The 13523-nt window shown below is 32.8% G+C and overlaps 1 protein-coding gene across 1 annotated transcript in view; it reads left to right on the forward strand.

The window, feature by feature from the left end:
* LOC107439072 (solute carrier family 12 member 1) overlaps positions 1 to 13523 on the forward strand; it is an 84432-nt gene that overhangs the window by 62979 nt on the left and 7930 nt on the right. The window contains exons 17-23 of the mRNA XM_087150985.1: positions 156 to 267; positions 430 to 564; positions 3935 to 4041; positions 6804 to 6964; positions 8285 to 8515; positions 9907 to 10021; positions 13099 to 13185. Coding sequence (XP_087007111.1) covers positions 156 to 267; positions 430 to 564; positions 3935 to 4041; positions 6804 to 6964; positions 8285 to 8515; positions 9907 to 10021; positions 13099 to 13185 — 948 coding nt within the window. The remainder of the gene's footprint in view (positions 1 to 155; positions 268 to 429; positions 565 to 3934; positions 4042 to 6803; positions 6965 to 8284; positions 8516 to 9906; positions 10022 to 13098; positions 13186 to 13523) is intronic.

Raw genomic sequence — 13523 nt, forward strand, 5'->3', positions numbered from 1 at the left:
ATTAATCCCCCCCCCCTTACAGACTGATGGTTTCCTCAATAATCCTCGATAATAAATAATAAAATTATAATTATATTAATTAAAGTAAGGCACTGCTAATTTTTAATCTACTATTTTTTTTTAAAATTCAAAATTAACACAGTATCCTATTCTAGGCCAGCAGTACTGGTGTTATCGGGAAATGTGTGTACTAGACCACAGCTTGTGGATTTCGCTGCATTCTTCACAAAAGACTTAGGATTGCACATCAGCGCCCATATTTCAAAAGTATGAGTAATGTACATATTTTCCTAATTATTAAAAATTAACGACAAAGTCGTTCTAGAAATGCTTAATTGCATAACATACTACAAAGAAGATACTCGATGACAATATATATACACATACTTAATAGTAATTTATGCAATATTGATGTGTTTTGTTTGACAGGAAACAATCAGTTGGAGAAAGAAACGCTTGCTGAACGATATCAATTCCAAATGGTTACTGGAGAGAAAATTGAAAAGTTTCTATTGTTTGATAGAGTCTGACACTTTTGTCAGTGGCGTAGATAGTCTCATCCAAGTAAGTGTAACATCCACACTTCTTATCTAAAGAGACATAAGTATGATATTAACACGTTGGATGCTAATTTTACATGGCTTGCTCGTCTAGCCAAACGGTAAATAACTACTAAGTAAATTTGCAAATGTTAGACAGATTTTGCTAGTTTTTTGAAAGTTTTAGCATGTCATATCTGAAAAAAGCGAACCCAGAATCATTATTAAAAACCTCCCACTTGAAATATTCATTTGCTGTCCGGAGCAAGTTGGCATCTCTGTGTAAATAAATAAAACAATTTTTGTGAGTTCTATATCGCATGAGTTTCGTCAAACCATTTTAGTAACGATAATAATATAAAAAAATAAAAATTTACTCGAATTACGTGTCTGTAATAATCTTGAAATCACCGGTCACCGGTGACCCCCATGGTGTTAAAGGTCATTTCGTCAGGTCTGCATTGGACGTTTCGATCAAAGGCGCATTTAGAGAGTTTAATTCTTAACATTAATATCCATAAGATATGTTTTCGTACTACTACAACTTTCTATATCCTTTTTCAAAGTAACTCACTCTATTAAAAATTATAACTCCTTAGTTTTTAAACAGGTGCCGCTACAGGTGATTCCATTAAGTAGTGAATAACCTCTAAACCAGGGGTGGCCAAGCTCCATGATAGTCGAACCATTTTTAAAAATTTGAAATTTTTCGTGAGCCACAATTAAATACGAATTCTCTTGATAATTCGTTAAAATTTGTTGAATAATTGGTGTCAGCACTTCTCAGTAATTCTTTCAGATGCTGGCTAGTTAATACTGATCTGTTTTTTTGGATTTCACGAATTTTGAAGTGGAATAAAATGATTCACATAAGTACGTTGTTCCGAATATTGAAACAATTCTACAATCAGCCTTTTTTTAATTCAGGATACTTCGCTTCTGGTACAAATTTCCAAAATTCGGTAGTCGACGTCGACTTATATTTTAATTGTAGAGCTTGATCTTCTTGCATCTCTATTAATTATAATTCTCCAGATGCTTTTTGGATCAGAATTATATTGGAAATGGAAAACTTACCTGGAATTGAACAACGTTGCACTTAGTCTTTCATATTTGTTCTCAGTAATTTAAAAGACATTTTGAAACACATACGGAACGATAAAAAATTTTTAAAATATAATGGCACAAAAATTAAAAGGGAACTCGGGTACATTTATCGAGGGCCACAAATAATTCTTCAAAGAGCCGCATATGGCTCGCGTGCCTCAGGTTGGCCACCTCTGCTTTATACTATACAAGGATACCGATTTTAATGTGTGTCATTCAGAAACTTAGAAGAACATATATTGACGTGCACTCTGTATATGTGTTACTGTGAATGGCCGAAATTGGTGGTTGTGGACTTCCACCTGGGAAAGTTGACAATCACATAGTCGCTTTGGTAAATGTACAAAATATATAGTAGATCTAGTTAAGTAACACTGTCCGGTGTACCCTACAATGATGTTTTTTTAGGGTTCATGGTCACTGGCCGCATATATTTAAATATTAAATAAACATAATAATATCAAGGAATAAATTAATATCGGATGTAGCAAATATTTCAAACATTCACCAAAGCGACTATGTAATTGTTGACATTCACCAGAGAAAGTTAACATTCTCTTGATTTACGGAAGCATATGTATGCAATAGGACCAGAAAACAATATGTTAAATTTAAAGAAAAACTGCAAGCCAATTTTATTTGTATCTGTTCCTCTGAAGTAAAATGACGCAATAGCAAACAACGCTAAATGCCTCCTTTTTTCTCAAATAAACTAAACATAACTAACTTTTTGCGAAATACATGGCTAGCATACATGATACTTGTATTGTACAGCAGTGTATGATTATATTTTCAAAACTACTACAAAGACTATAATAAATGATACATGGAATTAAAGTAAAATTTATCAAGATTTTTTTCTTGCAGCTAGAAATGCTTGATGAGGGACTCCTTCGTTACACGGCAAAAACTAATCTACTTAATCAAGTATAATATACGTCTAATATGTACATAATTACGCATTTCTATACGTGATAAAGTCCGTTCGATATATTTTGTAATGTCAAAGAATCTAAAAATGCTGCATGATCTTATTCAGATCTTTAATTGTTGTAATGTTCATAAGCAGTGTCTTTGGCATTGAAAAGAAATCACAAAAGTAAGATCCAGAGATTTTGGTAGCCATGTTAATTACTTGTAACCCATCCTCCCAAAGTGCAGTTTGCGAAACACCGAGGTGAAAACATTGGCAGTACAGTTATGGACGCAACTGTACATTATAGGAAATATTAACAGTATTGAACAATAAAATGCGCAGAACAAATTTAATTACAAGTTGCAATTTTCTCGAGTAATAAAAGACTTGCACATTAAGCAGTTCTGTCAGAAAAAAAACGTATTACATTGTTCCTTAAATGTTGTTTACTATTTATTGCACTGTGTGTGATAGTTATGGAAATATAAATATTTAAATTACGATCGTTGTTCGGTATTTCATATTTATAATTATACAATAAAAAATATAAATATTTTGAAAATATTTTTTTAATGGCGGTCACTTGGGACGAAGACCCATTGGTCTCAGAAAATGCCAGAACTGCTACTCTCTTCTCGTTACCTAGTGGGCACCTGCGTCGAAGCCACGGCGGTGGAGCAGCGTCGTCCACGTCACACAACCACAAATCCGTTTATAGGGCGGGTCACATTCACAAAATCACACACAAAGGAGAAAGGACATAGAACACAGAGAGAAAGAAACATCCATGCCCTGAGCAGGATTCGAACCCGCGACCATCGGCTCCGCAGTCAGGCACGCTAACCACTCTGCCACCTGGTCGGCATTTCGAAAATATAAATGCATCAATTCTCGTTCGGCTAACCATGTATTATGATTTTTAAATAAATGGAATTAATCTAATATAAAATATTGCATTCAAAATTTATAAAAAAAAAAAAAATTTCGACCGCCTTAAAACCTTCCAGGAGTCATTCAAAATATTTAAAAGTTGTCACAAAATTTGTACATTTTATCCCTAGTTTCTTGTCCAATAAACTTCAATCATTTCCACCATAACAAATTAATTATGTGAATATAAAAAAGGAATGAAAACTTCATATTTATTCAAGTTTAAGAGGCAGCTAAATACATAATATTTTACTTACCTTCATTATTGCTCCAGTGTCTTTTAAGAATTATTGGTGGACCATCAAAAATCCCTCTACTTGGAATATTTTTTGTTAAGATATTTGGTGGTTTTCTGTATTTTTCCCCATAACTTATTTTAACTTATGTTTTTCTACTACTCATTCCAGATTAAAGCCAATAATATATATACTTTATTCTTTAGACGGCAGGCATTGGGAAGATGAAACCGAACATAATATTTATGGGATTCAAGACTGACTGGAACGTCTGCAACATCAAGGATACTTTGGATTATTTCGAAGTCATACAGTGAGAAAAATTCTAAATATTTTTACTGGCCGTCTGTCACGAGAACACCTCCTGACTCACGTGTTGGTGGTTACCGTGGTAACGAACATAAAACCATTTCGAATACCTATCAGAATAATTAATTCCTCCTTATTAGATTTTGATATGGTATCATTCGTGGTACCACAGTAACAGCAGGCTTGACAACTACTACGCTTTTTGTAAAATATTTTTATTGAGTTTTAGACATTTAAAAAGAATTTTTTTGTAATTTTGTCAAAATTTTTTAAGTTTCATCACGAAAGAGCTGGAAGAAAGTGGCTTTGCATACAAACTTTTAAATGTAGTGTTGTGGAAGGTAAGTTTAAATGAATAAAAAAAAATATTACATCAAAATATTAACTTAGCTACCACTAGAATAAACTTTAACAAAGAGCTTAGAAAGTTGGCAGCCCTGTCAGACTTTCAGAAGAACCTCAGACTTTCAGAAGAAGTTCTCATGATAGTTGGAGAGTATTTATTAGCAAATAATATAAGTTGAGTCATAATTAATTTACAGCGTGTTCTGGGACTCCCTCTCGTTGAATCATTGGGCTTAGTATACAGCCTAAACAACCTTAACCATAATTTATGTTAGCATGAATTAGATAGACAATCTAAGTAGGAAATATGAGAATGATGGCATATTTTACATAGGCATTCCATAAAATGGTAAATCTACTTTAAAAAAAAGCCTGATATTGTGGTATGGTTCCAGGGCATCAAGATGAGCTGATGACAGGGTGACAGGAATAGGAAGAATTTTGTCATTTGACAAACATTTAAAATAACATGAAGTATATCACGAAAAGAGAGATAGAGCCTTATTTTTTTCATTGCTTCCTTTTTTGAAAAAAAAAAAATATTGCGAAATTGACGACTAAAAAAAAATTTCTTTTTCTTGTTCACTAATAATTTATTTTACGAAACATGAATTTTACTTTAATCAGCATTTCTGATTTAATAATATCCTATCATAAAAAACAACAGTGCAGTAAAAATCGAGAAATATCAAAGCCTTTTACATCAGAAATACGGGGCATTCATAAGTAGACTATTTAAAAAGTGAAAGAGCTTTACTCATGAAACAAAATTCTATTATAAAAATAGCTGAAATAGATTTATCTTACTTTGATATGGGTGAATTCACAATTGTTTGGTAAAACAAGGAAGCAAAGAAAACCATTCATGATTAATTTATTAAACAAGTTTCAAAAGATATATTTACTACCACTTTCTAATTTTTTTCTAGATTTTCAATCCAACTGCTATTGTGTGAACTAGTTTACCGCATAATGGTCTGATAAGACTACTTTTAAGAAACCCTGTGGAGGCTTTTAGTTACGAGAGACGATCGAAATAACCTTTAAATATACAAAGAAATCAGGGTAAAGAAAACTAGGCAAGAGTAAATTGGAAAATGTAGTTTGTCTCTAAAATAATAACTCCCCCAGACACTCATCATAAGGTATTAAGTACACATAGAGTTTGCCTGTCTTCTTTTCAAAATTCAAGTGTTTCTATCATTGGAAGGCTAATGTAACGCCCCACAAACATGTAAAGATGTTTACACATATGTTGGCATAGATTGTAGTCTTTTTGCGAAGCACATCTTTGCATATTTGATTCATCTCTTTCCCATCAAATTTAAAACTATTGCTCCTCGGTTTTAATATTTGTCAACTAAAAACTCACAACTCAAGAAAAAAATATTTTATTTCATAACAGTCGTTGAACAGTCGACACAATGTTTCGGGTTTACGACAACTAATGTTCAATTCCGGTAGCCTTATAATTTTAAACCCGATCCAGAAGACAAGGAAACTTCTAAATCAAGTATTGGGGGAAATTTGCATCGCATAGAACTTTTCGTTAGAACTAACCTGCATTTGTGTTACATGGTGAGGAAAACCACGAAAACCTCCCACTGTTAGCCTGACGGCAAGGGGACTATAAGTCATGATCCGTCTACCACTGATGATATTTTACGTCAGCACTGCGGTCGGTGCAAGCCAGGTGTGGAATTAGTATTGACCAGCCATTTTGGGATTCGAACCGAGTTCAAATCATTGAAAGGCAAACGCTCTGTTCCTTCAGCCACTACGGTTCAGATATGTAGATTTGAAAGCATGTATTTTAATATTGAAAGTATTTTCAAAAATTTAGGTTTAAATCGATTTCCAGACTGTGCATGAGACATGCCATATCAGTTTGGCAAAGGGACTCTATCAGTGCCATGATCCGTCTACCACTGATAATATTTTATCTCAGAACTGTGGTCGGTACGAGTCGGGTGCGGAATTCGTATCGACCGGCCATCGCTAGGATTCGAACCAGGTTCACATCATTGGAAGGCGAATGCTCTATCTTCTGAGCCATCATGGCTCTCTAGGAAAAATATGGCAGTTTGAAACTTAAATCAAAACTTATTTGCCTGACTTAAATATTCAGTCACCAGTGGGGAGTTATCAAGTAAAAATTTCGTACCCTGGTGTTAGAATAAAGAGAAAACGTACAAAAGACGAAAATTGTAAAGTAAATTATATTTCCAATATACACTGCAGATAAGATTTTTTTTTCTTTCATTATTATTCTTTTCATATTATTATTCTCTTTTTTTCCATTTCTTTTCTTTCATTCTTTTTAATTACTATAAGTATATTATATTTTACTTATTCTAAATTATACATTAATGTCATTTTCCAACACTTGCAATTACAGTACTATTATTTTCTATCCGACAGTGACACAATAGATGCGCACATGTCACTCTGCATTCTGAGAGTGCCTGGTGGCACGAATTTTTCCAAATATTATGAAATGGAGGACGGTGTGCCTTACTTATCGAATCAGAAGAGAGGGAAAGTGAAAAGGAATTCAACGGATTCCATCGATGAAACTGCAGGTAAATCAATAAAGTGAATCCATGCCTAACTAATATTTGAAGAAAAAAAATAAAATCTCAAATAAAAAGACTAGCTCTTTTTTTTAATATTCAAACAAAAATAAACCATCTACAAAATGAATCAATATGTGCAATTAAAAAATTTTATAAAAAAATTTAGTTATTAAAATAATAAAAAATAACTAAAATTATTTTTGGGAGAAATTTCTTATTGGGTAAATGAATTTCCTAAATAGGAGTACAGATTATGGTAGAATTTTTTTATGGGAGTTTTTGATGTACATAAAAAATAATCGATTTTAAAGCATATCGCTTTTACAAGAATAACAATTTCACGTGAAAGAAAATTAATTTATAGTAATCTATCTACTATATTTCAAAGAGTTCGTCAGTAATGTTTTACAGTTATTCCCGATATTTGAAATGTATTTGCATCAGTCTGACTGTAGTTCAATGCATTGATGGTACAGTCCAACTCTAGTTAACACTTAACAAGCCTATTTAACGGATTTTGTCTTTGACGCTTACAGATTGATAGTTTATTATTAGGCATTCGGTTGATTAATAAAAATTTTATAACAGTCGTTGAACAGCCGACCCAATTTTTGGGTTTACTACTACTAATGTTCAACTCGGTAGCCTTGTAATTAACCCAATGCAGAAGACAATGGAACTCCTGGATCAAGTATTGGGAGAAACTTGCATTCGTGGAGGACTTTTTAATGGGACTAACCAGCATTTGCGTTACATGGAGAGGAAGACCACGAGGACCTCCCACGTCAAGGGGACTCTTATCCATGATCAGTCTACCACTGAGAAAATTTCACGTCAGCACTGTGGTTAGTGCAATCTAGATGCGGATTCGAATCTACCAGCCATCGATTGGATTCGAACCCGGTTCACCTCATTGGAAGGCGAACGCTCTACCCTCTGAGCCATCACGGTTCTTATAAATAAATACAATTTATCATTTAGACCGTAAAAATAAAGAATGTATTAAATCTAATTATCCTATAATAAAAGAAAACAGGCGATTTTATCTGAGCACATGAAAAGCACATTCACACGAGAGTCTTAACAGAAACAAAGCAGGTGTGGCGTACTGTTGTACGTATGCTGTTGAGTAGGCAACATCAAAGGCAACAATCTATCTGTAGTTCCAAAATTTGTAACAATCCAAAAGTAGTACTAAGCATCCGTAACAGTCAATCTGTTTTTAGAATTAATTTGAAACATGAACTAAAAAAAATTTCGTATAAATCCATCTTTAATTTGAAGCCTTTGTAACAATGCAATTGTAATTTCATTTCATTGTTCTAGAAAAGAAAGTTTCTCTGGAAACTGTTCAAGAAGAACCGAATGGAACGCCCCCAGCCTATACCGAGATAGCCTTGAACGATGTCCTGGTCAAGATGCCTGAAGAAGGCGAAAACCACGTTGAAAGAAAACTGACCTATGCAGATGTACCACCAGAAATTGAAGAAAGAGCTAACATGTTTCAAAAGAAGCAGAAAGGCTACATCGATGTATGGTGGCTCTATGATGATGGAGGTAATAACAATAACGATTCCAGGGTGCTGCTTTACGTAAATCTGTTTCTACCAATACCAAAAATTGGCGATATTTTTATTTTTTAAGCCACGTATTCCTTTTTCTTTGTAAAGCATCGTAATTGGATACCTGTAAGTAACGCAGTGTGGGTCTCTTGATCCTGATTGGTCGCTGAAACGTGGCTTTGTTTACGTTAGCAACTGTTCTTTCCATTCTATTTCGGGTAACTTAAGCCCGTCAAGGATCAGTTCTTTTAAGTGACGCGTTCTATATTCTTACACAAAGATTCTTTTACAAGGGTTTCAATTCTTTTACAGTATATTTTTTACTTAACACAAAAACTACCATGAAGATACATAAAACGTAAACAAACTAGTTATGCATCGAAGTTGCAAGGTGCATAAAACAAAAATATATCACGATTACAATAAAATACATAAACTAATAATAAATCTAATTCAAGTAAAAGACGTAGACGAGAAAAAAGTTATAGTTCAACGAATTTGATGAGCGATATAATGCTGTATTTAATTAACTTCACGTTCATCAACATTTTTAACTTATATGAAGAAACTTAGCTAGACTTTAACATGCCATTTTGCTTTTAAACGATGAGCTGGCGCTGACGTCATAGGTCATATGTCGGGGTAAGAGTTATCTTCTTCTTTTTGAAGTACAAGTACCCAATTGACAAAATTTTATTAAATTTGCTTTCATGGGAATTAACGTTACAGATATTTAATAGTAATCGGAGGTTCTTCCTGTTTTATTTAACTTAATAGATTTTGTTCTAAAATCAATAAATACTTGAGGATTTCAAAGGTGATTTTATTTTTATATCTTATGTTGTTGCAAATTTTTTGGATTCATGCTTGATTCCGGTTTTAAACAGCTGTGATTTAATATACTTTTAACAACCACTACAATTAAATAGTTTAAATATATATGTAAAGCTAGACCTGGATGTGTGTTTAAACTGATGGTAAAAAGAAAATTAAATATTTGCTAACAATATCACTTCAATAGTTATTTTGAGAAGCAAGAAAGTTGGCAGGTATAGTTTGTCGAAAGTAAGAACTCCTCTAGTCATTCGTCTGGACCCATGGCGGTGACTATGGTAACGAGGTATAACTATTTCAATTAGGGGTGTGGGGTCATTGTTTTAGACAGACAAGTCGGCGAGAGAACGATAATCTTTTTCTTCGGTCTATTGTGTTAGCCCTATCCTCCCTGAAATGCGCTATTCTTGTTTCCATAGCAGCAGACGGCCTCAGACTTTATGGCGGGGGAGTTCTTACCGTAGACAAACTATAATTTGTCGAAAAGCTTCATTAGTTTTATATTAGCTTGAAAATATGGGTTTGATGATTATTTTCTATTAATTTTTTTAGGTATGACTATGTTACTTCCATACATTCTGAAGACGAGATCCCAATTTAAAGAAAGTAAACTCCGTGTGTTCTCTGTTGCTCAGGATGATTCAGCCATAAGTGATGAGCAGCTCAAGTAAATTATTCTTTTCAGATTACATTATATATTGCTTCTGTTACAGTTTATAGCAAATATGAATGAATATCGGAATTCACCGAAGAATGTCAGCATGCGCATTGTCGCATTCAGTTAATTTTTAAAATACAGGGTAATTCAAAATGAATATGGCGATTACAAACAACTATAACTATTTAATGAAAAATGATTTATAGATAAGATTAACATAGAATGTAGTTGGAAATCCGAAATTTCCTTACATAAGGCGCAGTAAAGCGGAATCCTGCGCATGGGCGATATCATTAGTGAAAATGGCGAGTCCTGTGCAGGAAGCATTCTGCGTGTTAGAATTTAACATTTCTATCACGAATTGTGCTATCACGGTGCAAAGAAGATTTCGCCAGCATTACAATCAAGAACCTCCAAATGAGAACAACATGCGAAAATGTTAAAGGATGTTTGAAGAAACGGAATGTTTGTACAAAGGGAAAAGTAACAATTGAAGAACTAAAAGAACGCATGTGCTTGCGCGGTGACTACACAAGCACTTCAGAATGTACGGCGCGAAATGGATCTTCCGCCTAGGTGTTATCCGTGTGAACAAGGGAAGTCACATAGAAAATCTGTGACGCATGTATACAAAATTGCATACATGCGTTTTGTATTTTGTATACACGCTTGTCGTTGTTGCGACGCATGTATTAAAAAAAAGTTCCTTCAACATTCTGTGTAAATTTTATCGATAAATTATTTTTCATTAACTAGTTATAGCCGTTTGTAATAGCTGTATTCATATTGAATATTACCCTGTATTTGTTAGTAATTAATTCTTAACATTACCCAGGTATTGAGCTGATTAAAATTAAGATCTTTGTTGGAATAACAGCAATGTTTCTGTACACTAAATGTTAACACAATACTATATATTTATTTTTCGCTATCTGAAAAATCAAGTCAATACAATCAGCACATTAATTAATAGAACCAATCATCAATGACTTTGAAAACTATAATACAAGAAACCAAACAGTTCAATTACACTAAATAAATTGTAATGTCATTTATTTATTTTTCGATGTATAGAGAATCAAGTTATTTGCTTCATTCCTACATAGTATACCCTATCATTATTTAGAAATATTTTTATATTTAATCCTTAATTGCTAAATTTTGTTTAGCTTTAGGTATATAGTGACCATTAATTATATTTTTTTCTATTTCATCAAATGTCATGGAATATCTTTTTTTGCTAAATTGTACAAAGTCTCTCTCTCTCTCTCTAATGTTTTCATAACATTCGAATTGACGTTTTTGTTAAAAATAGTTATTTCTTTCTCTAAATAGGGCAACGAAATGCGGAACGTGTGCCAATGTAATTCAAAAAGGGATTAAAACGTCACGCAATTCAACAGACCAATTTCCATGCATATCACGTGCCATTTCTCACACAAGGAAACAAACTTAATAACTAAACAAAACCTTTTCCTTAAAAATTTTCCAGAAAATAAAATTTAATTTTACAAAAATGTTACTTTAAAAATGTTTAAAGTTAAAAATGGTATGTTGTAAAAATGAATTCTGAGTTTTATTTTCATAAAAATGTAGCGTACAGGAATGTTCAAGCAGTTGTTCTTCAGTATTAGCAAAATTTATACTCTAATATTTGATTCGTAGTTTAAATCTGAATTGAAATAATGTAGAATACCGTTCTATATTGTAATTCAAAACCTTATAATGAAGACTTGATAACGATACAGCGATGAGTTTTGTGCCATAAGAGTTAGCATACAATTTTATCTGAATAAGCTCAGCTGCAGTGACAAAAATGTCTAAGCCAGGGCTGAAAGTTCATATACATCAACACGTAAAAGAGAATATCCATAATTACCTAATTTTTTTAATAGATACAATTTATGTATTGAATTGCTTCTTCTCCGAGAAAAAAATTAATGGCTGTCAATTTTTTATTGTTAAGGATAGATTTAGTCCTTCCTAAAACTATCTGTTATTGAAATAGTTCTACTACCAATATTTTCTCTTTTCCGTCTCGCTTTCAGGCCTGACTTAAGCTAACAGTCATTGAAATAGCTGAATTCTAATAGTATTTAATACGTAGGGAACCGATTATCCGGAACGATCGGGACCATCGCTATTCCGGATAACTGATTTTTCCGGTTTTCTGAATCACTACAAAAAGCCGTTTTTTTATTGTTAAACCCAACTAAAAAAAAAATTTTGGAAATAATCTTAAAAAGAAGAAAAAACTATGAAGTAATACGCTAATGATTATTTCCAAAATGATGGTAAGGTAAACATCTTTCAAAAAAGAAAAAAAAATCCTAAAATCTTATGAGGAAAAAAATACTTTTTTAAGAAATTGGCGGGAAAATTTATCGAATTTCGTTCCGGTTTTTTGGTTTTCCGGTTTTCTGATTTCCGGATAACGGGATCTGTAGTATTAATGAAATATAAAAAGTACTAATTGAGTGGTATAATGCTTCTCATAAATTTGAATTTGATAAATACTATATATACATATACTACCGGTGACAAAAATTTTTGCGATCTTTATTCCAATCTGCCGACCGACCTGTGTAGGGGTTAGGGAACTGCCCTTGCATCAGAAAGGTTCTGGGTTCGAATCCCGGGCAGGGCATGGAGGTTCTTTCCTTCTCTGTACTATCTGTCCTTACTGTGGGAGCAACGTTGACCCACCTAATATGGTGCCCCTGAAAGAGAGGTCAACAAAATTGCCCTGTAAATGCCTGAATTGACGAAATGTTAACACAGGTGGGCAATGGAAGAAAAAAAATTCCAATCTCGATAATTTTCGAGAATTTTTGAGAATTCGAGAATTTTTTATTGTATAATTTTTCTAACTAATCAACTATATAAATAAGCATCAGTTTATAAAGAGAAATAGTAATTATTAGAATAACTAAAAGAGAGTTTTGTTTGAGATTCTTGTCAACGGTAAACAATATGTATAATCGGCCAGTTCTACAAACTACTCATCCATTCAATTGATCAGTTACCAGCATATTTATAAAAATGTATGCAAAACCATAATTTCGTGTTTTATTTTTTTTTTTCAGTTTGGCAGCCCTTTTGCAAAAATTTCGAATACCTTTCACAGACTTGACGTTACTGCCAGCAGTTGGAGAACCTCTAAATAAAGAAAGGTGATTCTAAAATTTTATTTGTTCAATTATTTATTCCTAGAGTAACGTCAAGACAATGATTTTTGAAATAAATAGTTACATTTAACTAATGACCATAATGAATACAACTTCATTCCTTTTTACTTGTTATTAATTACTCTTTTTTCTACTTCATTCATATGTCACAAATCAAGTTAAAGCGGTTGAATAATTTGTCATACTAAAGTGACCAGCATCCTCAAAAAACTGGTAGCAAAATTTCTTAAGGAACGTTCTAAAATTTACTTCCTTGCCTTTTCAAAAAATATTTATGTTAGAGAATCTCAGCGAGAGATCTCTGTTTTGAGAATATTAATTAA

The sequence above is a fragment of the Parasteatoda tepidariorum genome, chromosome 9 (assembly GCF_982258835.1).
Source record: "Parasteatoda tepidariorum strain Cologne lab strain chromosome 9, Ptep-v5.0, whole genome shotgun sequence".
NCBI lineage: Eukaryota > Metazoa > Arthropoda > Arachnida > Araneae > Theridiidae > Parasteatoda > Parasteatoda tepidariorum.